The sequence below is a fragment of the Pezoporus wallicus genome, unplaced genomic scaffold, assembly GCF_028554395.1.
Source record: "Pezoporus wallicus isolate ANWC-B61680 ecotype Strahan unplaced genomic scaffold, APGP_CSIRO_Pwel_v1 contig_6631, whole genome shotgun sequence".
In the NCBI taxonomy this organism is placed as follows: Eukaryota; Metazoa; Chordata; class Aves; order Psittaciformes; family Psittacidae; genus Pezoporus; species Pezoporus wallicus.
Genome location: NW_026639372.1, coordinates 57,824 through 85,800, shown reverse-complemented (window position 1 = coordinate 85,800; position 27,977 = coordinate 57,824). Strand labels below are relative to the sequence as shown.

Below are 27,977 nucleotides of genomic sequence, written 5' to 3'. Positions count from 1 at the left end.
GCCTGGGGCCGGGGACAAGCCCCGCGGGGTGCCCGCACCATGGCAACGCACGGCGCGTCACGTAGGCCGCGCTCTACCGCTTCCGGTTACCCTCTCACCCCAAGATGGCGGCGCCCGTGGGACCTGTGAGGTTTTGGAAGCCGGGTGAGGGGCTGTGTGGGGGCTCTGCGGGCGGGTCCCCCCCCCCCCCCCGGCCTGAGCCGAGGCCGCAGCGCTGCCCCCTGCGGCTTCTGGGGGTCGCACGGCGTTTAGGCCCCGAGGGCAGCGGATAAACGTGCTGCTTCTCTGCCGCCGGGGCTGCAGAGCGGCGGGGTCTGTGTGGCTCCAGCCCGGCGTTGCCCTTTAGCGGGGGTGGCGGGGTGCAGCCCCTCTTTAGCCTGGGGGGGTGATGGTTCGGTGGGGTCGCTGCCCCTCGCGGGTTCCGGGAAGGGCACAGGGGAACCTCAGGAAGTTAAAGGCAGGTGCGAGGTCCTGGGAGTTGCCACAGGCAGGGAGAGCCCCTCAGCAGGAAGGAGCTCACGGAGCCCTGTGGGCCGTGAGCTGAGTGCGGGCCTTTGGTGCTCGCTGACAGCAGGGAAGGTGGCCTGCATCCCGGGCTGGGTGAGGAAAAGCGTTGCTGTTGGGCTGAGGGAGGTGATCCCTCCCTTCAGCACTGGGTGATCTGTGAGCTCCCCAGCACCACGACGGGGACTTACTGAAGGAGGTCCACTAAGTGAAGGGCCATGAGTGTGGTTGAGAATTTGGAGCATGTGATGTGACGGGGGATGCTCAGAGAGCTGGGACTGTGCAGCTTGTAGGGGTCTCAGGAGGATCCTTTCAATGTATGTAAGTACCTTGTAGGGGAGGGTAAAGAAGATGGAGCCAGACTCTTCTTGGTAGTGCCTACAGACAGTACCAGAGGCAGTGGGCACACTGTGATAAAGTCAGCTTAAACACAAGAAAACCCTTTTCTGCTCTGTGGGTGGTCAGGCTGTGGAACAAGCAGTCAGTCAGGTTGTGGGGTCTCCATCCAGCTGAGGACCTGAGCAACCCCTGTAAGTGACTCTGTGGTAAGCAGTGTTCATCTAGAAGTCCTCCAGAGCTCCCTGTGAGACTCGGCTGTGCTGTGGCTCAGTGATGGTTCCCCTGTGGTTTGGGCAGTTCGGTACCTTCCCATTTGCTTGCCCCAAGGGGAGCTTGGTGGGTGTGAGTTTGGCAGTTTTAAAACGTTGCCCACTGTGTTGTGGTATGCTGTGACTTGCAAAGGTATTTCATAGGCGAGGTTAGTTTAGCAAAGAGCTTCTTAATCATTTGAATATCATACTAATATGTTGTAGATACAACATGTATATGTATGCAACATGATGGCAATAGTGTATTAAAAAAAAACATAGAAAATGCTGTGAAAGAAAATTGGTACGTGATGAGCAGCAATGTTCATTAATTCTGCTGATTTGTCAAGATCCAGATAGTCAAGTCCCTGATTCTGAACTTTTCCATCTGTAAGCTACTAGGAAGTAAGTTAATTATCCCAGCGGAAACCAGGGTGCCTGGGGAGTGTATAGTTCCTGGAATCATTGCTAATCACTCTTCTAATTCAATCAGTTTGCTATAAAACTTGAATAAAGACTAACTGTTTTTAAGCAGTGGGAGAAATAGGAAAAGCCCAAACAAGCAAATCCTGCAAAACATGGGAATTTTCTCTTGCCCTCATACCTTCCCAGTTGAATCTGTAGCTAGAGATGTGGTACATTCTCTTACTGAGTTGAGGGTTTGTTTCTAGTTAATTTGCATGATTCAGCATTTTTGATTGTCAGTAGTTTTATGGTAATCTGCCGCAGGAATAAATTAAGTTTAATTTACTGAGGTAAATTCAGATGTGAAACAACTGGTGTATCTCGTAAGCATGCAAGGTTGAATGTTTATATGGTTGTTATTAGTTAAGGGAAGTTCTGTTACCTGTTTGAATGGGTGGCTTAAAATTCATGGATATACTTCTGGGAAGGGTATTGAAGTTGTATCTGAACTGTTGCACAGAAAAAGAAGAAAGTTCCTAAGATCTTGCTGTATATTTTTCCTATGTAGTTTTTCCCTCAATTATCATCCTTTTAAAATCCAAATACTTATTCACATTAGATTTCTATTTAACCAGCAGAAGACACAGATTTCATTTGAAAGCATTTGTTTACTGTAGTTGATATTTTGACTATTTTAATAGGAAAGTTAGTATTTTGATATATGCTGCTACCCATTATTCCTACTCATCAGGAATATATTTATTTTGGTTGTACTGTGGTACACAGAAGTGTGTTCTTCCAGTTAAAATTGACTTATATTATCTAGGCACGGAAGGTCCTGGTGTCAGTGTCTCAGAGGAGAGACAGAATCCTGCTGAGAGCAGTAGCATATCTGTCATCTATAATCCTTATGCTTCCCTTTCTATTGAACAACAAAGACAAAAGCTGCCTATTTTTAAGGTAAAGAAGTTCTTTTGGGTATATTAAATCTGTTGTATGATGTTTGTCTCTTATGCCTTTTTTTGAAAGAGCAATATAGAATCACTTTACAACATAAAGTAAAAATTTTATTACCTTGATCTCTTTATTTATTGGAATTGATTGTCCTGGTTGACAGCTGTTACTGACAGTTTTACAGGTTGTGTTATTTACTATATGTTCTATATGTCACTTATGGACTTCTAAAGGGCTGTTTAGCTTTTGGCAGTAAATCCATGTAAAATGAATTTACTGTCTCTGCCTGATATGTAAATATTGTCATTAATTAGTCTCTTATTTTTGTACACGTCTGGTTTTGATACTTGAATGTCATCTTCTGTTTCAGCTAAGAAATCACATTCTGTATCTAGTGGAGAACTATCAAACTCTGGTGCTTGTTGGGGAAACAGGCTGTGGGAAATCAACCCAGATTCCACAAGTAAGCGTCTGTTTAACTTGGTAAAATCAGGTATTCCCTTGGGGTATTTTACATGAAATGTTAAACCAGCAACCCGGATCTGTACTGTGAGAAGGGAAGTCCCCTGTGCTTGTGTGTGCGACCGAGAGGAGAGAAATAAAAGCAGCTGGTATGTCTGTAATGTAAAACCTCCCTCCTCTACAGGAAAGGACCGGAGACAACACATAGTTTATTCTGGTACAAATAGTAGTTACTGTGCAGCAGTAGGTGTTGATAATCAGTAATGTTTAAAATTTTGCTGAAAATATGTTTTTAAGTAGGGAAATAAAGTACACTTTTTTTAGGAGCTTTCCTTTTGGGAATTTTTGGAATGTTGTATTTTTCACGGGTTTGCAAAATTTTCTCATTTGTGAAGGGAATGTAGAAAGTCTGAGAATGTTTTGAAGTTGGTTCTTGAGTAACTTGGAAAATTGCAGACCAGTGATGAATGTCATCTGCATCAGGGCTTGTGCTGCTTAGCTTTTTTTCTTCCAGGGGTAATAAAATAAAGGAGAGAAAAATTAAGAAGTTAAAAAATACTTAAAACTGAAAGAACTGCTCGTAGGTGCTTTCTGATAGTATGTGTTTAGGAGAGATTGTATTATGCTGTATTACTTCTAATGGTGAGATTAATAAACGCACAAAATCTCTTAAGTAACTGTTTTGTCTGAGGATGTGCATCAGATGGTGTCACAACTGGCAAAAAGCACATAGTGCAGAGAACTAACACCTCACTGCAGTCACAGCATGACCAGTTCATTTCTTGCACTCAATATTTGTTTGCAGTACCTAGCAGAAGCTGGCTGGGCAGCTGAAGGAAGAGTTGTTGGAGTGACGCAGCCTCGTCGGGTTGCTGCTGTTTCAGTGAGTTTCTCCATGTCCTTATTTTTCCAGTTCAATGTCATTATAACTTCCAGTTTATTAGCAGGAATGGTGTTGGCATGTGCTCCTGAATGAGCAGATATTTCCTTCCTCACGGAATTGCTGGTACTATATGCTGAATTCAACTAGATTAGTAGGTCTTGCCAAAAATTCCAAGTCCAGAATTGCAGGTGTAGAAGCTTTGAAAAAAAAATTGGGTGGAATCGGCAGAACTGCGTATGAAAGTTAGACCTGTGCAGGGCTGTGATTGATTCTGGACAAGAACTGTGCGTGAACCTTAACTTTTTCACAAAGTAAAGTAGTGATGGTAAATCTGTGTACAGTAACATAGCTGTTGAAAGAAAGAGGAGGTTGTGTACCTCTTTCTAGCAATTCACACCAAAGCTTTTTGAATCTCTTTTCTGTATTATTTTTTTGTTGTAGGTTTTAATTTGCATGTTTGTTTTGGTTTGTTTTTTGCCTTGTAAGAATGTCATGGAAAAGAAACAACAATTTTATTGTGAGAAGTCTTTTACTGTATAAATATATATATATCTTTTCCTATATAGACATATATACATAGGAGGTCTGAGAAAGCATAATGTCAGCTAGATGTACTACAAGAAGAAGAAGAGGGGATGCCAAGGGAAACAAATTGTGCTCTCTGGTAATAAAGAATAAGTATAAGAAAAGTCTGTATGGAAAACATCCAGTACTCCTTGTTTTCATAACTGCTGCCAAACACTGACTCAGTGGGCTGAAGTTTCTGCTGCAGCGTTCCTTTTACAGAAAACTGTGGTGCAGTTTTGTAAATCTCATTTTGCTTGTTCTTTATAATGTATTAAAGTGTACCTGCAGCAAATCAGCTTATGCCTCCCATGAAAATGTAGTAGGCTGAGCTGCTATGCAGCTTGCCCTTTCATCTCATCCAGTATTCTCTGATTGTATCCAACATGGAGAGGGAAACAGCAGTGATCTGCATCTTGTGCTTTGGACAGTCTGCCTGCAGTGTCCTCCCTTTTCTCCTTCACAGAACATCCAGCTGACAGTGCATAGTTCTACAGGGGATGTTGTGTATGCTGCAATGTTTTCTCACAGCAAACTTGGTTCTCGTTTCTTTTTCATGTCTTAATACATTATTTTTAAGCCTAAAATAAAACAATTACTTAAGCAGGGCTTAGTACATAGACACAGTAGGATTTTCCATTGCAATGCTGTTGCAAACTGTGTGGATTGTATGGCTTTTACAGGGAGATGAGAGATACAGTTGATGATTGCTTTGTCTTGAATTGAAAGTGATCTTTTATTTTAAGAGGTGTGCTAATCTGCTTTCTCATCTAGAGTATGGGGGGGGGGGAGTGTCAGAAGTAAAGGCAAGTTGTTGCAGAGGCATAAGGCACTGTTTAGAAATTCCTGAACTTCTGCTTCGATTATCCAGGCTGATAATTATCCTGAATGCTTGGGCTGAAAGTGGCCGAGTGATAAGATACTAAGTGAAATCATGAATTCACTGCCTGTGGGTATGGTTTAGAATGTCACTCAAATGACTGAAAGTAGCTTGCCCTTGGAATTCTACTAGGACTAATGTATGTATTGTGGGGTTTTATTGTGCTGTTAGGTATTAAATGTCCTTGTAGCTTGCTGAAACCATGGCCTGATAATATCTAATAATCCGTAGAATAAGTCTAAATAACTCAAGATTTTTAGCTAAAGGAGCTATTGGCTTAAAACTGGTCCAGGGTAGTACTGTTGCTTGTTTTAATTATTCTGCCAGTTTGTCATCTGTTTTCTGCATAGAAGATTCTGTATTATCTTTATACAGTACAGTAGCATCTTTATTCAAAAAAACCCAAAACAAAACTAAAAGGAAGTCTGAGTAAGTTCAGGGACAGATCAGCTTACCTGGTAACTTCTTTCTGTGTGCCAAATCCCTGCATTCATTCCCTTTTTGCATACCGACTGTTCTTAAATTGCACTCCCACAACTGCTGCGAGGTGGTCCTTTCTCAGCGTTGTGACTGGTGGAGTGACTGCCTTTGTAGGTCTGTCAGAGTGCTTATCACAGAAAGGTATCTCTATGGCTTTCCTGATTAGAAGCAGCTTAAAACATTTACTAAATTACACTAAAATATTTAAAAGCATTTACCAGTTGTATGTTCAGTATGCACTGTTTATGTCAAACAGAATTTTTTGTTAGAATGAGAACAAATAATTGTTTGGAAGCATCAGCTCTATTTCCTGTTTTGATGCCAATTCTCTACAAAAATAATGATACAGTGAAGAAATGTGCTGTGAGCTGTCTATTGTTTGTAAAAATCTTTTTTTTCTCAGATTGCAAGTAGAGTTGCTGATGAAAGAGGTGCAGTGCTGGGGCATGAAGTTGGATATTGTATTCGGTTTGATGACTGCACGGATCCACAAGCTACAAGAATTAAGGTGAAATATGAACAGTGTGTGGTTACTCTGAAAGGGTTAGCTGAAACTCTCCAAGTACTTTTACAAAATTAATGAGAACCTTATGATGCCCAGTAAAGAGAATACATACATTGCAGTTTTCCAGGTGGGTATCCCGAAAGTGTGCTTGGAAAGGCTGTGGCTATCCAAACCTTACTAAAGTGTGTACTTGTTCTTTTCTGCTAGACTGGCAGCCACACTGTGAAATTAAAGGGTATTTTCAAGGGAGATGTGACCAGATATTGGTACGGTGCTGGTGTGACCTGATGCGTCACACAAAGTCATAGGGAAAGGCTGCAGTGAATCACAGCTGAAGTATCCTTGCCACCCTAAAAATAGATTTTGGTTAAAAGCACAGATAAAACATGAGATGAGTAGGCTGACTGAGTGCAATGTGATGTGGATTCAATAGTAAGCTTTGCAGCTGTTCTTCAGTACTGTGAGCAATATTAATGTTGCTTGTGTTGATACAGATGAGAGTCTGCTTATGCTGGAACAGCAATGATGATGAGTGAGACAATTTAGTTAGATTTCTGATTACTGAGGCTAGTAGCCCTTTTAAAAGCGGAAGAACTGGAGATGCTTGTTCATTAAATGCAGCTGAAATCTTCAGAGTTTTTTTTTTGGGATTTGGGTTTAGGTTTTTTTTTTTGATTGTGATGATTAATCATTTGGAGTTGGAAATCTGGAGGTTTTCACCTTGCACACCAGTTCTTGCCTAGTTCAAGGCCACATTTGGAATCCCAGATCAAACTATTGATGACTACATAAAGTTGGTTGGGTTTCCATGGGCTAGTAGGAAGTATTAAATTTATATGTTGCATTTTGTTGACATGTGAAGGTTTGTGTATTGGTCAGATATTACGTGGTCTACTTTGAGAGGGTCAGCATTGCATTGACATGCGGGATGTTACTGGTAGAGCTGATTTAGCTATGTTACAGACAACAGTGAAGAAACTTCTATTGCCACATTCCAGTGCTGCCAACCTGTTATTTTATTTTTTAATATAAAAATAGCTTAAATACTGATTAGAAACCAGTCAGTCTGATCACCTCTCGGTTAGCATTCAGAAATACAGACAGCAGGAAGGAAACAGAGACAGGACACCTGACCCAAACTAACCAAAGGGGTATTCCATACCACAGCACATCATGCCCGGTATAGAAACTGGGGGGAGTCACCCGCAAGGCCTGGGTATCAGTTGCTGGGTGCTGAGCAATTGTATTCGGCATCACTTGTGTTTACCGTTTTTTTTTTCCTTTCCCCTTTTAGTTTCATATTCTCTCCCCTTGTTTTTTCTCTTACCACTATTTTTATTAGCGGTAATAGTAGTATTTTTGCATTATAGTTTAGTTACTGGTCTGTTCTTATCTCAACCTGTGGGGTTTACATTCTTTGGATTCTCCTCCCCATCCCTCAGGAGCGGGGAGGGAACAAGAGGTGAAGTGAGTGCATGGCTGGGTGGTTCTGAGATGCCAGCTGGGCTTCAACCACAACAGTAATCTATAAAAATCATGTGGCTAATTCAGACTAGTTGGTGGATTTTGTTTACATTTTAATTTGTATTCACTTTTAGTTTCTAACTGATGGTATGCTGGTGAGGGAGATGATGGCTGATCCTTTATTAACAAGATACAGGTAAGGAACCATGGAATGAATGCTGGCTGAATTGTAATTTGATAAATAAGTGATTTTTTTTTTATTTTTTTTTTTTTAGGCTGAGGTATAGTTATTATAAATTAAATACCAAAAGATGTGAAAATTACTTTAGGAGTTTGACTACTTGATGTTGTAAAGACAAAGAAAATCAGTTGATCTTTGCAACACCAAACTCAGCAAGATTTGCTGCTGTGGTTTTGGAACAAAAGCTAAGTGGGTTTTAGAAGAACTGTTTAATTTACTAGTTTTAAATTAACTTTCTTTCTGATGCCAATCAAATTAAAAATAATCACAACAAAAGCAGGCATATTCCAGTATGCAGACAAGCTGTGCAGTGCAGTAAAGCCAGACCCTTTTTTTCTACTCTTTTCCAAAAGCTAGCGTGAATAAAGAAGAGTGTGTATGGGCCACGTTATCTACATTTTTCTCCCTACCTTGTTTTGTGATTTTTTTATTTTTATTTTTTTAACTTTCACAGTTTTCTAAGTGGATGTGCACAGTAATAGTCCAGTAGCAGACTTAAAATAATGATATTTCTGGAAGATGGGAAGACACCGATTCTAGTGTCAATCATCAAGCCATTTTTGAAATCTTAATCTTTCTGCTTTGTTCACAGTGTCCTCATGCTGGATGAAGCCCATGAAAGGACTCTTTATACAGATATTGCCATTGGCTTACTGAGAAAGGTTATTTATTTTAATGTTCTCTGTAATCATTTTCATTTTCATCCTTTTTGTTAAACCTCTGATCCTGATGGCTGATTAGTGAATCCATTTGAGAGAGGGTGATTTCTGATTCCTTATTATCCTACAGCCTGTTGTACATGCCCAACTATTTACTGTAGACATCTGTCACTCAGGATCCTCGTGTTTCCTCCCCCCAGTGCTGAAATGTCTCCTTATTAGCAAAAAGGTGTTCTTCATTCTGTGGCTGCTGATCATGTGAAGTGATCTCATAGGGGGTTATTGTTGACTTTCAGCCTGGTGAAGATCTGACTCCTACCAGAAATTAAGAGTAAACAATAATGATGATTACAGGCTGAATGCCCTTAAAATGAATATATAAACCTCCAGCCATCAGGCTGTTAGATCTGTGGAGTGATGAGTGTGCTTCAGTTCCTCAGCTGTTTTGTATTGTCAAAGTATTTTTAAAGAGCAGTTATTGGTAATCTTGGTTGTAGCCTTATATCTCAGAAAACAGTTTTTACTCTGGGTGTTCTTGGTCTCTATCCTAGATTCAGAAGAAGCGTGGGGATCTTCGACTGATTGTGGCTTCAGCCACCTTGGATGCAGAGGTATAGCTCCAGTGTGGTTTGAAATAAATTGACCTTAAGTGGCAACTCCACTTATATATATATATATATATATATGTATATGAATATATACATGTGTATATATATATATATTCTCTGTGGGGCTTGCTTCTTGTGAAACATTACTGCTGTTTGAGTGGCAAAGAAGAGAGGAAAGAATGCAGGAAAAAAGTCTGCAGTAGTTAGGTTGCTGCATTTGGTTTTCATTTTGTATTAGCAAACTTTTTTTGGAAGTGAATATAAATATGAATCTGCTTCTCATATACTGATGTCTGTTTTTCTTCCCCCTCCTTCCCCCACTCCTTCCAGCCCCCCACTGGTATTGTTGCATGAAAAGATGTTCCCTTGGCTTAATCTAGTCTAGTAAGAGACATTGGTTTATCTCTATTTTGCTGATGGGAGTAATTTGAGACAACCACAGACCAGTAAAAATGAGTAATAAATGAGTAGATTCAATTGCAGTGAGATCCTACTAGTTCGCTTGATTGACTTGTGGCCTGTGGAAACTTATGTAACTTACTAAAAATGTTAATTTAATTTTGAGTAGGAACAGAAAACATGCTCTTCTAGATCAGAGAAGTGTTTCATCCAGCCCAGTCTTCTTTCTGGGGCAGCAGCAGCAGTAGGACATGCTGGTTAGGGAGAGTGTGGGAGCCCATGCAGCTGCTGTGGGTCTGTTCTCTGTGAGCTGCCTCAGCACCTGCAGTGGTTGCAATAGGGACATTACACAGTGCATTCCTGCAATTTCCTTCTAGTATGTGTTCATGGGCCTGCTGTTTGTTAATTTGTCTTCTGATCTGCTCGATGAAGCTGTAAGTCTTCAGGACATCATGTGAGAGCAATTTTCAGAAGTTTGCCACCTGCTGTGTAATGCAGTACTTTATTTAATTTCTTCCTTTTCTGCTCGTTTCATCAAGGACCTCCTGGTTCTATTAGTATGGGATTCACATTTTTTTTTTTTTTAACACAACAATAACCAGCACCAGTTTTACATTTACTTACTTTGTCACCTTTGATTCTGTGCACCTCAGCTGTGTGGGTTTTCAAACTGCTGCTCCCCAGGCAGAGCCCCAGCCTTTTCAGTCTCTCATAAGGCAGCTGCTCCATTTCCTTTATTGTGTTCTTTGCGTTTCTCTGTACTTTTCCTCTTTCCTCACTCCCCTGTGTCCTTCATGAGATGCGGTGTTGAGAGCTTGTGTGCAGCACTGGAAGTGTGGGTGTACTGAGATTTCCTTTAGTGGCAAATATCACATGCCATAAATTTTTGATTGTAAGCTCTGGTAGCACTTGCACTGCTGTGTATTCTGTACATTAGATAATGCTACAGTACTCTGCATTTGCAAAATTTTAACTGCCAAAAATAGCATGTTTCAAATAGTTTACAGGTAATGTAAAAATAATAACAAAATGGTTAGTATGACTATATTAATGTTTGTTTAAATACAGAAAGTTTATGGTATCTCTATAATGGTCATGAAAGTCAAGATCGATTATTTGGGTTCCTAACTTTCATTCTTTTGCTATTGTGCATTTAAAATACTTTGTGGCAATAAAACTGAATTTATGAAGGTGTCTTGCAATGCAGAAGACAAAAACCTAAATTAGCCTATGCTTTTACCAAGTGAGATGGTGGCGTTCAGTAAGAGCTGTAAAATATACTTGCTCATCCAGAAATGGAGAATATGCAAGCCCTACCCAAAACCTTGAGGACCAATCAAGTTCTTCTTAGCTTTGACTTTGCTACTGTTATAGATCCATTATGAAGTTTATATATCTGCTTTGTCCAGCAGTCATCAGTTCTTCTAAGTAACTTTATTACCTCTTTTTAATCTTTGCTTCTCAAAAACAATAAACATGCAAGACTCTGTGTGTGTCAAGTGCCTTATCCTGGACAGGAGAGAAGGCAACAAACCCTAAATCTAAAATTTTTAAATTGGCGCTGTCAAATTTATGAATAAAACACCCAAATTGCAGTAATTGAACTTCTTCATGTCTTGAGGTTTCTCCCTTCATTCTTTGAAATATCAAACTGAAAGTGTTTCTTTTTATTTTAATGTAGAAATTCAAGAATTTCTTTAATCAAAATGATACTGGTGACCCCAGCAAAGATACCAGCGTGATACTTACTGTGGAAGGGAGAACGTTTCCCGTGGACATCTTTTACATACAGAGGTGTGTTTGATCTTGTCAATGGTGCTTAGGAGGGTATGCAACTGTGGTATCATTTGATCTATGTTAGAGCTTAGATGTTCCCAGAAGGTGTAACCTTCAATCTGGCAAACATTTGGATATAGCTTATAGCAGCTGACATGTTTTTAGGCTTTCTGTAGTGGAAAGGAAACAAATTAATTGCTTATTCCCAAGGATTCATCCTGAGCTAAGTGTGGTATGGCTGTTGTGTAGTTTCCAAAAGCTAGCTTGCTTTTTGTTCCTTATGGAAATGAGGAGGCTCTACCTGTTTTTCTGCTAATGTCTCTCCTATTTTCTCCTTGTAGTCCTGTTCCAGATTATGTAAAATCAACTGTGGAAACTGCAATGAAAATTCACCAGATGGAGAATGATGGTGATATACTGGCATTTTTAACTGGGCAGGTACAGACGTAAGCAATATTTTTGCCTTACAACACTGAATTGTTGACTTTGCGAAGTGCCCTGAGTCTCCTGCTTTCCTTAGCTGTGCTTCTTTTAGTCACATTAAAGATGACAGACGTTTTTACATTGATGGGAGCAGAATTAGGCCAGTCACAAAGACTTGTAGAAAATGTATGGCCTGAATTTGTCAAAGCTAGTGATGAACAATTTTTCCCATTTAATACTTTCAGCCTTGTTAATAAATGGAATAGTGTGGGGGGTTTTGGTGCTAGTCACACCTGCAAAGTTGTTAAATTGACAGTGAGTCATTGCTAATAGTTAAGGCAAATGGAATTTACATTTGTTGGGCTTAACATCATTAACATGGCAGACAAACAAATTTCTGTGAGATACAAATTTACTTGTCTTGTCTTCTCTATTTATGCCTGTCAGCTCACTTTGCAGCTGAGGAGTAGCATATCATTTTTCCAGTAAAGAGCTACCTTGAAGAGCTTCAACAACATCTTGCATATTTTCAAAAAAAAAATTCTTCATCTTCACTATTGATGTAATTTTTAGAAGAATGAATTGGGTATCTCAGGAGGCAATGTCTGATCCTTTGTTGTCTGTGTTTACCAGTGAGATGCCACAGTTGATCTATGAGATTAAGTGTGGTTGAGCAATAGGTGCTAATGAAGTTACTGTGTCATTCCTGATCAAGACCCACAGCATTCTGCACTGTCAAAATAGATTGGCCTCCCATTTTGCTCTCACAAGTTGTGATGGAGGAAAATATGCCTGCTTCCTCCTGAGCTTTGTTCAGTCCTTTCCTGGTGATTTTGCTCATGTATTTGTGATGTGACATTGTCTCAAATAACAATGAACAAAAATATTAATGTGAACACATATTTATTATGAATAGCAGTTTATGTAAGAATATTACAAAATTGAGCTAGTCAGAAGATCCCAGGGTTTGAACAATTTGAACTATGGCATTTTGGTGCATTTTTTGTATGTAGGTGACAGCTGTGTGGTATGAAAGTGAAACCTCTCACATTCTGTCCCCTGTCATGCTCTGGCTCTAGGAGGAAGTGGAGACTGTTGTTTCCATGCTCATAGAACAGGCTCGGGCCCTCTCTCGCACTGGAATGAAAAGACACCTCCGTGTTCTCCCCATGTATGCTGGGCTGCCTTCTCCTGAGCAGATGAAAGTGTTTGAGAGAGTTTCTCACAATGTCAGGAAGGTAAGGCTGCCGTGTATGTCTCAATTTCTACCACCCAGAGGGGTATCTGCATTACACAGATTGCATATGTCTGGCTCACATCATGAGACTATTGCAAACACTTACCGAAGGAGTCTTTCTGTATCTCCTAACACTGCCTATCAGTTTTCAAACTGAACCAAGAGCATGTTCTCTGGCTTCCCTTACCACCTTTGATCAGTCTTAGACATGTTAATTCTAACTTTCCTGTTAACCTCATCAACTTTCAATTTTCAAGAGTCTTTGTACAACCTCGTATTTCTCTATGTCCAGTTGCAGCTTCTTAATACTCTTAAGTCTTTTACCTGGTTTTATTTCTTTTTGTGGTCTAAGTGTCTATGGCTGTTTCCTACCTCTAATGGAAAAATTAGTGTCAGAGTGGGTAAGTGCTGTATTTTCATCTAAGAAACAAGTTAAAACTTGCCTGGTTTTAGTAGAAAAAAATATATAGTCAGCTATATAATTGGTCATGATTAATGCTTTCTGCTTAGACAGAGCCTGTGTTGGGGCTGAGATAAGCCCACAGAATTACACAGGGTGACTTCTTATAATTTTGTTCATACTGCAGACTAAAAAGTAGAACTGTTCATCTGGTGTTGGAGAGCATTGAGTATAAATAAACCACAGAACCACAGAATACTTCTTTTCTCTCTAGGGTATGATATTAGTCAATTAACTTCCAAGATTTACTTTTTTAATTTCAGGTGATATAAGGACTAGGTTTCTCTCTGTCATCTGGGAATAATTATTTTTTGATATTTCAGGAAGTAAGTGTATCTGTCCAGGGATACTGAACATGGGACACTTAACTCTGTTCTCCTCCTATCCCCTGCCTTGCTCTAGTGTGACAGGGAACAGCTCAATAGAACTGAGAAGAAAGAAAATACTTGTTCTCACATAGTTTGCTAAATAAAAACACCTGATTTACAGTCAATGATTTTTCTCTGCAAACACTGCCGAGATTTTCTTCTACGAAGAGAGAATAAATTTGGATAAGAAAGTGATTATGAAGCTGTAAAAACTAGGCTATTTCAAGCTGACAGTTCTGTCTGCTGCATTACTGTATCGTTCTGTACTCCAGTGTGTTTACTGGAACTGTCTGTTACTGAGATCTTTCACGTGGCTTGTATTTGAGTCCTGGTTCATAGATGCAAGGCCTTGATGGTGCAATTGAGACTGGGGAGTTCACCATGTCCTCACTGTGTCTGTCTGTAGGTGGTAGTTGCCACCAACGTTGCAGAGACCTCCGTCACGGTTCGCGGAATCGTATTCGTAATTGATTGTGGGTTTGTGAAGCTTCGTGCATATAACCCCAAAACAGCCATTGAATGTCTTGTGGTGGTTCCAGTCTCTAAGGCTTCAGCTAATCAGAGAGCAGGACGTGCAGGACGGAACCGCTCTGGTAAATGTTACAGGCTTTATACAGGTCAGTAATCTGATATGTAGGGAAGGTGAACTTGCTGATGTGACTTCCATTTTGCTTTACAGTGGCTTTAGTGTTAGATAAAGAACAAAAGTGTGTTTTTTCTTTCAGCAATAGATAGGAGAATGATAAAAGATGCACAAGCGAGTCCAGAGGAGGCCACAAAGATGCTCCAAGGGCTGGAGCAGCTCTGCTCTGGAGCCAGGCTGAGAGAGCTGGGCTGGGTCAGCCTGGAGAAAAGAAGGCTCCTTAAAGGGTGACCTTAGAGCAGCTCCAGTGCCTAAAGGGGCACTGGCACAGGGTGCCCAGAGGAGCTGTGGCTGCCCCATCCCTGGCAGTGTTCAAGGCCAGGTTGGACACAGGGGCTTGGAGCAAGCTGCTCTAGTGGAAGGGGTCCCTGCCCGTGGCAGGGATTGGAGCTGGAGGAGCTTTAAGGTCCCTTCCACTTCAAACCAGCCTGTGATTCTATGTTTCTAATATAAGGACTTCTGGAGCTGCTGCTGCAGATTTCTGTGAAGAACATTTCAAGTAGAAGTACAGTTGGGGCAGCTGCCGAATCAGCAGTGTAGCCAAAACCATTGAATTTTCTGTTTAAAAGAAATCATCTTTAAAATGCAGTAATTGGAGAAAGATCATCTTTGAGTTAGAGTTCTTTTAACACCTGTTAATTCATACTTGATAATTTTAACTTGAAACAGGTATGATTCTGTGTTCTTGACTATACAGGGTGGAGTTGAATCTCAGTCCTGAATGGCTTTGTTTTCTCCCATTACAGAGGAGGACTTTGAAAAGTTGCCCAAGTCCACTGTTCCCGAGATGCAGCGCAGTAACCTTGCACCCGTCATCTTGCAGCTGAAGGCTTTGGGCATCGACAATGTGCTCAGGTTCCCCTTTCTTTCAGTGAGTCCTAGGCTGTAAAATCTGTCGTCTTTCCTTACTCGGAAGGAAAATCAGTAAATGACTGGTTGGTAACACACAGAACCATTGCCCTGTTAATTTGGAAAGCATAACTTGTTGTCAGCTTTGGGCATTGGGAATCAACTAGTGCAAGTAATGTGTGTGACAACTTCGAAACAACAACTTTTTGTATTCTAGAGATTGCTGGCGAGTCAAGAAAAGCCTAGAAAGGCAAACAGATTCTGCAAACTAACTGTAGTCCCTTTGCATTGAATTTATGAAGAAAAAGGGGGGGAAGGGAAAAGATACCTATAGAACTAAACCAGTGCTTGTCTGTTTTGTTAAAAAGAGCAGTATCAAGTTTTAGATTTGCTTTCTGTAAAGTTTCTAGCTACTCTTGTATTGATGTGGAAAACTCACATGGTGGCATTAGAAGTTAAGCTTGTTGAGATGATTTTGACTCGCAGCATTGCAGTCAGTGGAAGGGTGAAAGCAAGAGTCTGAGACCTCTTTCCTTACTATACAGGAGTAGAAAGATAGGTAATTAGAACTTCAAGATTTTGTAGAAGAGGAAGGTGTAAGAATTTCTGTGATAACTTGTGTTCTGTGATGATAGCTTTAAATAATGAGCTTTTTTTTTTTTTCTCCACAGCCACCTCCTGCCCAGTCAATGGTGCAAGCTTTAGAACTGCTGTATGCCTTAGGAGGTGAGAAATATTATGCTTTGCTTTATTTAGAGTTAAGTTACATGAGTTATGAAAAAACCTGTTAATTTGGATTTGGTGATTGGATGGACATTAATCAAACTTGCATTTGAGAGCTGTGCTTTGACAAAGAGATAACGCAGCCTTGACTGGTGGAAGCTGTCTGTTGGCATGTTTTTAAAATGTACCTAAGTCTCCTCTGAACTTACTTTCTTTTCCTCCAGTTGTTTCAGACAGGTAAGCAAGCAAAAGGCAGCAGTAACTTTCTGGGAGCAGCTATAAATCCATTTCATAGAGTATAAACTACAGATTAAGTGTTTAGATTGAGCAAGCATATTTTATAGCTATTATCTGTGTATTTCCTTGCACCTTCATGGGAGGAACCAGCTATTTATCTTTGGTAGGAACAGGGCTCTGAGCTGAAGATGTTGGTGTGATTCTCTTAGGCAGATCCTCTGTGTTTCTTCAGACGTTAAAGGGGGTTGGAACTGGATGAGCTTTAGGGTCTCTTTCAACCCAGACTGTTCTAGGATTCTATGAATTACTGATCACAGCTTGTTCTCAAATTCAGTAGAGAGTCTGAACCATGTTCTTAGTCATGTAGTTTGGTGTTAGGTAGTCCTGCGAGGAGCAGGGAGCACGACTCAGTGGTTCTTGAGTCCCTTCCAACTTGAGGTATTCTATGACTGTAAAAGTGTTAATTTCTGTTTTATTCATTATGCTGCTGTTGGATACCTGTAACACTCAAGTCACACTGTAGTAATATTTTTATACACAGTTTTTGATTCCTTTTTGTTGTGAGTGGAATGAATGCTGCCTGATTTTGTTTATAGGAAGGGCTGTTATATTGTTGGGGTATTTGACAGCTATTTAATCTTTTTGAATGCAGCAAACTTAAACATAACAACTTGGCACAAGAAGAAGTAGTGAAAATGAAACAATTTGACTCTAACTCAATGTTTGTAGTTAATTCAAAGTTAACAATATTTGCCCTATAATATAAACATGAAGAAAAGGGTAGTGTGATGGAGACTGTGTAAACGTTGGAAGCATCCAAAGGTTTGTGACTATTTTGACATCACTTAGAAATGCTGTGTTGTAACTTGTGGCAGTCTGCTGTCTTATTGTCATGGAACTGTTATTCTCTGCTTGGCCATAATTTTGCTCTGTGCTGATTCAGCTCCATCTTGCAAAGGAGGGTTTTGCTTCAGGCACTCGGTTCTTGGCAACCTTTCCAAGCTTGGAATAAGGACCTTCACAGTGGCTCAGAAGCACGTTTCAAAGATGAATTCACAGCCAAAAACACCTGGGGAGGTGGAGAGGGAAGGTCAGAAAACTTACTGATTAGCTGTTTGATGTTTTGGCAAAAGTGTTATGCTCATGGTAACTTCACAGAGCAGTACAGAGCTGTTACTCTCTTGGCTGCCCAGCTTTTGTAGCAAAGCAGAGGAATGCTGATGTCGATGAAGATGTAAAGAAATGTGTGTGGTGTTCAGATTCACTCTTAAACATTGCTGAAGTTTAAGGTGTTAGATGGTTTATTATGGAGATTTCCTGTAAGTTTCCCAAGTGTTTGCAGCTGCAGTAAGGATTACATTTCTCTTATGCAAGTGTGAACCTGTATTTCAACACTTGCATTGTAATTACATGCAAATGGGGGTCAGGACCCTACTGTGCCAGTGCAGTGCCAACAGAAAAGCAGATGCTCTTCAGGTTGAGATACTTCTGTTGAATAAACACATCACTGTTTTTAGACTGATTATTTTTACAGTGATACAGTGATTTTTACAGTCAGGAGTATCTCTTCTCAGCCTTCTCCTTTGATGCTTTGAAAGTCTGAATTGTCAGTTGGAGTTTATTGTTTTTAAGAATCATTTCAGAAGTAAATAAGCAGGTAGAAAATGGATTTATTTTTAGCTTCGCTTCAGATCCAGGGTTTTGTTGAAGATTCGTTTGTGAGTTGTCACCTATCAGAAACAACCGCTCTACCTAAAAATAGAGTTTTAATCCCTCAGCCTGTAACATACTAGTGCCACAGTAAGTGAATAGTTTCTTATGAGCATCTTCAGTAAAAATCTTTGCAGCATCTTTTTCTAAGATCTCCAGTTTCCTATATAGATACAATAAAATGGTTGCTTCCAGGATGATTTCAAGGCAACTTTTACCTGTTCTGAACTAGTATCCATTGCAGGCTTACCGCTGCAAAGACATCTGTGCATGAGCAAAACTGCATTGAAATTTGTAAGATTAAGCAGAAGCCAAAGGATTTTGGCTTGATGCACATGTAGAAAGTTAAAAAGATGGTAATTTATCCTTTTTGCTAGTAGTAATGCAGTTACCCTTCTGTAGATGAAAGACTGCATATTCTAAGGTGGTAATTGTGGTAGCTCTTAAACCTCTCATATTGCACTCGTTAAGTGAAAGCTATCAGACCTTCATTTTTGCAGTGTCTGTGATTTGGTGTTTATATCACTTCATCATTTCACACAAGCTGCCTTTTATACCTGTTTCTGAGGAAAATATTGTGACATATGAAAGGCCTATTAGGTTTGGTTGGACAGTGTAAGGGTGTGGCAAGTGAATCACTACGTTGCCATAATAAGTGAGATGATAGCATATCAAATAATAAACACTTGATAGAGGTATGTGTGGTTTTAGATATGCTGACATGACTTATAAAAGATTGCATTCCTTGACTTGATTTGTGGTTTTGCTTCTCTCTGGGAAGCAGAGCTGAAGTAAAACTGTGGAGGTCTTGGCACCATGGTTTGACAAATAATGTTTACATAATGCATGGGCCACAGTTGTGTTTCCTCAGTCCTCTCTGCTGAGGTTACTTATGCAATCAGCAGTGCTCCAAAGTCCTATTCATGAGCTCTCCTTCATCCCAACTGTAGCTTTTTTCTTGTGCTCTGCCTCCTTGTTGTACCTCATACAACTTGGTTGACTTGCAGTTTTCTTTTGCAGTTCTTACTCTTTGCTGCCTTTTGTAGTGAGCTCTTTTCTTCTTGCTGTTTTTATTAATTCTATTTCCTATGTCCTCTTGCAAAGGAAATGTCTTTCCGTTTAAATCATTCCTGAAATTTCAGCATAGTGCTCTGGGTTGGAATAGGACCTAGTGGCTTGCGTGGGTAAACCTTACTGCAGGTGTTTGACTGTAGGAAGCTACACAACTAAAATGATAAATGTGCAGGGTTGCTCAGTGATAGCTGGGAATCAAAAAGCAAGCTGTCATAGCTATCTCCTGTCCCAATGCCAGTAAAAAGCTTACAGTTGGAACATGGCTGACAATTCAGTTACTGATACATGAGGCAGACTAAACGTAGGCAGTCTTCATCAGCTGCACATCTCTAGTTTAGATTATAGTAAAGTTAAAATACTTTCCTCCATGAGCTCAGCAGATGTGACTCAGAAAAATGATGCCCTACCCCACCACACCATCAGTGCTTCCTCTTTCTACAGTTGTGCCTGTTCCATAACTGTACCTTTTTTCATTCTCATGAGGACTCCTTCTGCTTCCCATCTGCATGAACAAAGATGTTGCTAAATACTTAAATAGAGGATGCATAAGTCTAACAGCTAATAGGCACTCTGGACATTGCATTGACTTTGATTTGCATTGACTGTAGGTTTGCTAAGTCTTTGGCAGTAGCAATGGAACTTGGTCAAAATGAAGAAACTTCTGTGTTCAAGTACGTTTGAAAAAAGCCAGAACAACCCACTGTCCCACAGCAGAGTAAATCGTAGAATCATAGAATGGTTTGGGTTGGAAAGGACCTTAAGATCATCCAGTTCCAACCCCTCTGCCATGGGCAGGGACACCTTACACTAAATCATATCACTCAAGGCCTTGGGTATTAAGGAGTGCCTTAAAGCTTAGTTTAATATACATTCAGCACCTCCTAGGTGCATTTGGTATATTTTAGGTTGTAATTTTTGCTTTTTAGTACTTATTAAATCCTTAAAGAAGACTTTCTGTGCTCTTTTGCCTGTATTATTGCTACATTGATTAATATACTGCAGGTTTGGATATGCACTGCCGTTTAACAGAGCCTCTTGGAATGAGAATAGCAGAGTTTCCTTTGAATCCTATGTTTGCAAAGATGCTTCTGGAATCAGGTAGGAGGAAAAAAGTCGGATTTTATTCTTAGTCTTGTGATGAGGAGAGGAGGACACTGCCACTTGTAATGGTAGTGTAATACTAGACATTTGCTAAATTTGAAACAAACTGTATGCTTCATCTTGGTATGGTGTTTAGTGATAAAAATTGGTTAAACTTGTGGCTGTCTCTAATAAATCTAACACATTTGTCTTTAAAGTTTTCCATTAAAACGTTCACTGTTATACTAAAAAAATCCAGGAGTTCAGGTATTTTGGTTTTATGTATTATAAAATATATTCTTCTTTTCCTTTTTATTCTGTATGTGGGTAAGTTGAATGGAAGGTGATTTCCTGTACTGAATTTCTCCTCAGGAAATTTTGGCTGCTCCCAGGAGATTTTGACAATTGCTGCCATGATGCAGATTCAGAACATCTTTGTGATCCCTCCAAATCAAAAGTCTCAGGCTGTAAGTTCGGTTGTGTCTCCTTTTCTTCTGGTTAGTTCCATGTTTCTGGAATTCTGCCAAGTATTTTATTGAAACCTGTTACAGATTGCAAGTTTGTATGAAAATAAAACAAGGTATTGAACTGTGCCTGTTGGTTATAGGTAAAAGAAGCTGAGTAACAGTGGGAACATTGGAGATCTTTCCTAATGTTAAAAGCCTCCTTCTGAAGACTAGAGATATGAAAGTTTATAAGCCAATATTGCTCAGCATATGGGTTTTCTAAAAATACCCAAACCTCCCCAAACACCACTTCCTTTTAAGAACAAAGTATTAGGATATAGCTGGAGCCTCACTTTAACGCATCCTTCTCTTGGATTTTGGGGGTTCATTTTCAGTTCATTTTTCTAATTTCAGTTTTAGAAGTGCTCCTGAATATAGGTGGGCTAGTAAAACATTGCTGTTGCCTAGAGGAACTACCCTGTATGGTAAGAACTGCAACAGTCACCAGAAAATATGTACATTAAGGGAACCGATTTTTGGAAAAATCAGTTTGCTTGTTAAAAACTATTTCCTCTTCTCTAGGCCAGGCGACACAGAAAGTTTGCTGTGGAAGAGGGTGATCATCTCACTATGCTTAATGTGTATGAAGCCTTTGTCAAAGTAAGTCACTTCAGGTGTATGTGGACTTGCAGGAATGGGAAGAACTTGAAGTGTTCTGGTTGAATTCACTTCTGATTCTGGAAGTTCTGGATACAGCTTCCTCAAAGCTGAGGACTTACCAAGTTTATTTATTGATAATTCTGCTTTAAAAGATATTCTGGTCATATTTTGTAACAGACCTTCTGTAGTTCCTCTGAACAGGGAATAGAAACAGTTTGGTTTGGATACAGCACAGAAGTCTCATAGATAGACAACTATTTTTTCAAGGAGACTGGGATTTTTGAAAGGGCTTGGAAAAACAGGTATCCAGATTCCTAATGAAGTTCATACTCTCTCATCTTTTCTTTGGATATATCTGAGTTTTACTGATTATAAACTGCATCTAAATCTAGCAGTCTTTTGTAAAAAAATTGCCTCGTTGATAATCGTGTCCTCTTCTTCATTGACCTTATGGATTTACCCAAAGGTTTGACACCATCTCAGTACTTCTCTGTAAACTCAGGTTTTACTTAATTGTTGTGAAGTGCTAGACCTGTTTTGGAGAAGTATATTTTGCTGGTATGAAACACTTCTGTATTAATATATTTGCGGTGTAACCACACAGGTGTTTGACTTCTCTCTTCCCAGGCCCAAAGCAATCAGTCAGGCACCAACTGAATTTTTGCCCTTTAAATTTTATATCTGCATAATTCTCTTAGAAATAGCCAAATGCAGAGAGAGGCTCTTGGAGTAAGTGCTGGCTTCTGGAGAAATAGTTCTTTGCATAGAGAAGACCAGTGAAAACTGTGTACCAAAAAGGTTGTTTACATTTTGAGGTTGAAAACATACTAGTTTGAGATGGTGCATTTATGTATGAGAAAGGAATGACTGATGCTGTTCTTTCACCACATATGAAGAAACAAGCGCATCTGTTTGAAAATACCCCATAGTATTTGTTCTGCTACTATTTAGAAGTTGTTTGAAATATGTTTTGTAGCTATTTGGGCTAGGTATCCTTGTTAGTTTCTATGTAAATAGGTACTTTTCAGGAAAACAATAATAAATATGTTGTAGGAGTCAGAAGAAAGGCAGAACAAGGCTATGTGATCCAAAGAGATTGGCTTTTGTTTTGCTGATTGTATCTCATTGTGATTTTTTTTATTCTTCTTACTGTACAGCACAGCAAGAGCTCTCAGTGGTGTCAGGAGCACTTTCTGAACTACAAAGGGCTTGTAAGAGCTTCTGTTGTAAGAGAGCAGCTGAAAAAGCTTCTTGTCCGCTTTAAAGTGCCAAAGAAGTCTAGTGAAGGTGAACATTGTTTTTAACCTGTTGTCCAGTACATATTGATCATAGTCTCTCAAACTGACAGTCTCTTTATGCTTTTCTTGTAATCTTTGAAGTCTTTTCTTCCTGGCCAAAAAATAAGGTTAACTAAACCCAGATTTTTCTCCTAAAAATGAGCACAGAAGAGCATTTTAGCCAATTTTTGCAATTAACATTTAGTCCGATCTTTATTAGTTATGTTTTCCAGCAAGAGATTATAGCCACAGATTATATATTGAATGGACAGATTTACCAAAAGAGTCATAAATAGATCACTCTGTTCCCTCTTTTGGGTTTCCAATAAGCCATATTTCTAGTACGTTCAAAATGATGTACAGTCAACTGGAAGCTGATTGCCAGCTGCGCTGCGCATGCAGGGAGGCCACGAACAGTTCTCAGCACTTGTCTTTAACTGCTCTGAAAAATCAGAGGTTGATTTTTAGCTGTCCTGCAAGGTTGCTTTTAGGACTGTGAAACTATCTGCAGGGAGACACCAGTGGCAGCAGTAGATTTTTACGTGGCAATCTTGATTTGCTGTGAAATTAAAGTCAAAAGAGATTGCAAGGCTTGTCTTCCTTCCAGCCTTCATTATTAAAGCATGATGCATTGTAAAAAGTTGTTTGAGATGATTAAGTGGTATGTTAGGTATTTTTACCAATACATTGACTCATTTTAGAGGAAAATTTTTCTGTTCAGGTGATCCAGATCCTGTTTTGAGATGCATAGTTTCTGGATTCTTTGCAAACGCAGCTAAATTCCACTCTACTGGAGCTTACAGGTAAATATATATAGTTTCATTACAACTGTTGCTTAGTTGAAAAGCTCCTTTGACTGGATAGGTCTAAGTATAGTCAACACACAGATGCTTCTTTAGACAATTACAATAAGAAACACATGACAGTTGATTTACTAAATATGTGAAGTTTTGTATTTTCAAACTGCTTTAGTGTTTATCTCTTCTCTTTGGCAAATGTAAATAAAGTTGCTGATAGTGGGAAGCTGTTTCTAAGAGTAATTAGTTTGTGTTAATGTAAGCAAGTACAGTTGTAGTGCAACAGCGTGGTAAGCACTTCAGGGGCACTCAATAAAAGCCTGAAATGCTGCTTTTTCATTTTAATATAGGTAGAACTCCTAGGACATTAAAGTGTCAATTTTTCCTTTGCACAGGATTTAAGCTTGGTTTCATCTGTTCATTAAACACAAATGGGTTTAATTTTCTCCAGCTCTTTTGTTGTTCCCTTTTATTAACATTCTTACTGGGGATGAAAGGAAACAGCTGTTAAACAATGAATAGATGTACAGTCTGAAATGCTGTTTTGCTTTCAAGGACTATCCGTGATGACCAGGAACTTCATATCCACCCCACGTCAGTGTTGTATGCAGAGAAACCTCCACGCTGGTAAGTTAAACTGCTTTCACTTGTTTTGTGATCTTGGAAAGACAATTTCAGCATCCAGACATTTTCATGAATGACCTTTCCCCATCAATGGAGGAATAGATGTAGAAGGTCATGGTTCCCCCAGTGAGAATTCAATTGCTATTTCCTTTGCAAATTTTTGTGTAGGCAGTGTCCAAATAAATCAGGGAAATAGAGTGACATTTAGCTGCCAAAAAAACCTGCAGAGGCTGGGAAGCAGAGTCAGGTAACCCTGCTTTAACGGGCACCATATCTTGCACTGCAGGCTGCTCTTTGAGTAGTCTCTGTACCTATATAGAACTAGGGTTAATTTACTTTTATTAAACCTATTAGGGATATGATTCTATGAAATATTCTGTCAGGTAGGTGCTGCAGTAATTGCAAATGGCTGATGCAACAAGTTCTGGCTGTTTAGCAGGTTGAGGAAAGAAATGGTTGTACTTTTGTGTTAGTGAGGATTTTACAGTTTCATTTTGTGTGTCAAAGATGCTCAGATGACAAATAGATGCATTCCTAACAATCAGGCAGCATGATCCATCTGAGGTGTTTGGACTCTTGTCCTTCTTTGCCTCTTGCTGAGACTTCGAAAGATAAACTTGGCCAATGTCATCTGTTATCTTTGAATTGGACTCCTCCACCTGGTGTGTTGGATTTACAGAAGTATAACTGATTGGAACTTGGCCACTAATTACATTGGCTCACAAAGCAGAAATGAGTCCAGCTCATTGTACTGATTCTTCAGGGCTGAGTTAAGCAGCGTGTAGCTCTGTAGGTCTTGTGATATTGCCACAACCAACTGAAAAACACTACTGGCTCCCTTGGTCCTGTAACGCAGGAGTTTAACTTGCTCAGGAACTCTGATTTCTGTGCTACTGCTGCCTGGGCAACCATCCTCTACTGAAGGCTTTGTCTCTCTGTTATAGGTGTATATTGAATGTGTTCTTGTTCTTGTTTTTTTTTCCTCAGGTTTCTCTTTAGTTGTATTAGTTTGTGTGTCTTGGCTGCATTTGGCAGAGAAGAGAATTTTGGACTTGTTCCTCTTTGCTTTTGGGAGCAAAATGCCAATTAATGAGAGGCCCCAAACCTTGTGGGCTTGCAGCTCTACTGTGTGTAGAGGCCAGATAACGTGGCTTTGCACTTCCTTGGTAAAAATTTCTTTTCCTGCTGAAGGGTGACTTCAGAAATAGGTTGTCCATGCTGGCAAGCGGTTCATGCTGGCAGCAGTGATTGAGTCCACAGGGGTTTCTGTTTCTAAATCTCTTACAGGAAATGTTCTGGTAGTAGTTAAAGGTGTTTTCTACCTCTAATCCTTATCTTGACTGTCTGTAGACAGGCACCAGAGATAGTCATGCTGTAGTTTGTGCCCTACTTGTTATGGGTCCAGGGTTTTGGTGCTTTTGAATCCTTATTAATGGTATCACAGAGTAACTAATATTCTCTCTTCCAAAGTATCTGTTAAGAGTCCCCCTTGGCTCCAGTGTAAGAAATATTTTTTCTTCTACACCTTGCATCCAGATGTCCTAATAGTAAGCAAAGGTGTTTTTAATGGTACTCTAAAGGTTGTATTAATGTAAAGTATTCTGAAAACCAGAGGGAAGGAGGTAAGAGTTTGTATGATAACATAAAGACTTCCTTGTCTTCTGTAAGTACTAATCTGTCAGTATATACTGTGAAACTACATACTAGATTTATGTATAAATATCGAGTCTAAATATAGAATCACGGACAGGTTTGGGTTGGAAGAGACCTTAACGCTCCTCCAGTTCCAGCCCTGTGCCACGGGCAGGGACACCTTCCACTAGAGCTGCTTGCTCCAAGCCCCTGTGTCCAACCTGGCCTTGAACACTGCCAGGGATGGGGCAGCCACAGCTTCTCTGGGCACCCTGTGCCAGCGCCTCAGCACCCTCACAGGGAAGAGCTTCTGCCTAAGAGCTCAGCTCAGTCTCCCCTCTGGCAGGTTCAAGCCATTCCCCTTGGCCTGTCCCTACATCCCTTGTCCCAAGCCCCTCTCCAGCTTTCCTGCAGCCCCTTCAGGCACTGGAGCTGCTCTCAGGTCTCCCTTTGAGGAGCCTTCTCTTGTCCAGGCTGCCCCAGCCCAGCTCTCTCAGCCTGGCTCCAGAGCAGAGCTGCTCCAGCCCTCGCAGCATCTCTGTGACCCCCTCTGGACTCGATCTGGCAGCTCCATGTCCCTCTTTTGCTGTTGTCACCAACATAATGCTGTTCTCATCTCTCTCCCTCATTGCTATAAAGCAAACACTTTTTAAATTTTATTTTCCTTCTCCTAGGGTAGTCTACAATGAAGTCATACAGACTGCGAAATATTACATGAGAGATGTGACTGCTGTAGAATCTGCATGGCTCTTGGAACTGGCACCTCATTTTTACCAGCAAGTAGCAGTACAGGATCAGCATAAAGCCCAAATGGTACCATTGCTGTATTAGCAACTCTTGCATCTGAACTTCTAATGTGTTCGTGTTTTGTTGTTGTCTATTTAATGGTACAAAAATAATTTGGTTTTGTTAATTTTAGTGGTTATAATATAAAAAGGAATATACTGAATTGATTCATGAAAGCTTTTTCCTTATAATCCAGCCAACAGACATGATCTCAAACTTACAAAATAGAGTATCACTAGTAAACGAAGCCTTCAACCATTTTACACTTGAATATAGGCACTTGGTAGGACTTTCCTGAGGAGCACTATGGGTAGGCAGTGGTTATAGGTTACATAATAATTTAGGAGAGTCTTTATATGCTTTGCAAATTTGAGTGGATTTAGAGCCTTTTTTTGAGCATTAATTATATTTACTAAAAAAAAAAATAAAAATCTGCTCTTTTCAAAATTGAAATGGCAAAAGAAAGCTGCTATTTGTGCAAGGCTTTATTACAAATTCCGTTGCATGCACATACCTTTTAGAATCCCACACTGGTTTGGGTTGGAAGGGACCTCAAAGCTCCTCCAGCTCCAACCCCTGTCACGGGCAGGGACACCTTCCACCAGAGCAGCTTGCTCCAAGCCCCTGTGTCCAACCTGGCCTTGAACACTGCCAGGGATGGGGCAGCCACAGCTTCTCTGGGCACCCTGTGCCAGCGCCTCAGCACCCTCACAGGGGAGGGCTTCTGCCTAAGAGCTCAGCTCAGTCTCCCTTTGGGCAGGTTAAAGCCATTCCCCCTTGTCCTGTTGCATTCTGCAAGTGTGGTGTAAAAAGGAGATGAGCTCATGTTCCAGTTATATCAGATCTGTTCCCTTTTGGCTCATGTATTTACATGTTGCAACATCCCATAAACAACATAATGTCCCCTTATGATATGACCTCTTCATGGGCTAAGTTTGGGGTGACTTCCTTCATGCTTTCATTCTGCACTTTGGTAGGCCTTGAAGAGCCTGGAGGTTCAACGGTCCAGTGCAACTATGGCTGCAGTGTTAATACATTAGTTAAAGTCTTGTACTTCATGCACCTACTCCTAGTGTGTGTGCAGCTGTGTTGCTGGGAGCACACACACCTTTATCTGCATTTTTACAGAAATACTAGAAGATTGTATTTTATACCAAGCCAGAATCACACTGTAGGTCTTCAATTTCATAGGTTTATTTTAGCAATATCAGTAACAAGAACTTGGGAAGGGTTGTCTTTAATACTTGTATAAGAATTTCTTTAATTTGAAATGACTGAACACATTGTAGTTGAACTTTAGTCCAATTGTGCTGTATATGCTAATCAGTTTTTCTTTTCCTTTCTTGCAGCATCTTTCCTTGACAGCAAAACGGGCTAAAGTAGGAGACCAGTGATTTGACATGACTTAAGTCTTCTGTCATCAGATGCAGAGCCTACCAGTGATTTGAAGCTGGCTACAGTCCCTTCAGGAGTCAGTTCATTAGCAATTTGATCTTCCATCAACTTAAAAGTTTAAATGCCTGCCAGGATCTGTAGGGGTTTATGCATGACCAGCACATTGTAAACCTATGTAGAGCTTG

General features: G+C 40.1%; 1 protein-coding gene across 3 annotated transcripts; it reads left to right on the top strand.

Moving 5' to 3' along the window:
- The first annotated feature begins 66 nt into the window (after positions 1–66).
- Positions 67–27,977, top strand: DHX35 (DEAH-box helicase 35). 3 transcript variants are annotated; one of them, XM_057414321.1, is made up of 23 exons: positions 67–144; positions 2,323–2,456; positions 2,821–2,913; positions 3,718–3,795; positions 6,123–6,227; positions 7,823–7,884; positions 8,522–8,591; positions 9,140–9,199; positions 11,277–11,389; positions 11,713–11,809; positions 12,874–13,032; positions 14,266–14,476; positions 14,585–14,728; positions 15,249–15,373; positions 16,023–16,077; positions 20,098–20,193; positions 20,548–20,642; positions 21,204–21,281; positions 22,439–22,568; positions 23,280–23,361; positions 23,911–23,982; positions 26,286–26,424; positions 27,747–27,977. In XM_057414321.1, exons 1-23 carry the CDS (start codon positions 105–107, stop codon positions 27,789–27,791), a joined length of 2,283 nt encoding a protein of 760 aa, XP_057270304.1. In that variant the 5' UTR covers positions 67–104; the 3' UTR covers positions 27,792–27,977. The 3 variants fall into 3 exon arrangements, with proteins under 3 accessions (XP_057270304.1, XP_057270306.1, XP_057270305.1); XM_057414323.1 differs by lacking the exon at positions 14,585–14,728 and having other exon boundaries at positions 14,266–14,452; XM_057414322.1 differs by lacking the exon at positions 14,585–14,728.

What these genes read in the sequence shown, in the direction of transcription:
- DHX35 (XM_057414321.1), top strand. Translation starts at nt 105, where the DNA reads ATGGCGGCGCCCGTGGGACCTGTGAGGTTTTGGAAGCCGG. An exon ending in CACAAGCTACAAGAATTAAG is followed by an intron (nt 6,228 to 7,822) that starts GTGAAATATGAA and finishes ATTCACTTTTAG; the next exon opens with TTTCTAACTGATGGTATGCT. An exon ending in CCTTTATTAACAAGATACAG is followed by an intron (nt 7,885 to 8,521) that starts GTAAGGAACCAT and finishes CTTTGTTCACAG; the next exon opens with TGTCCTCATGCTGGATGAAG.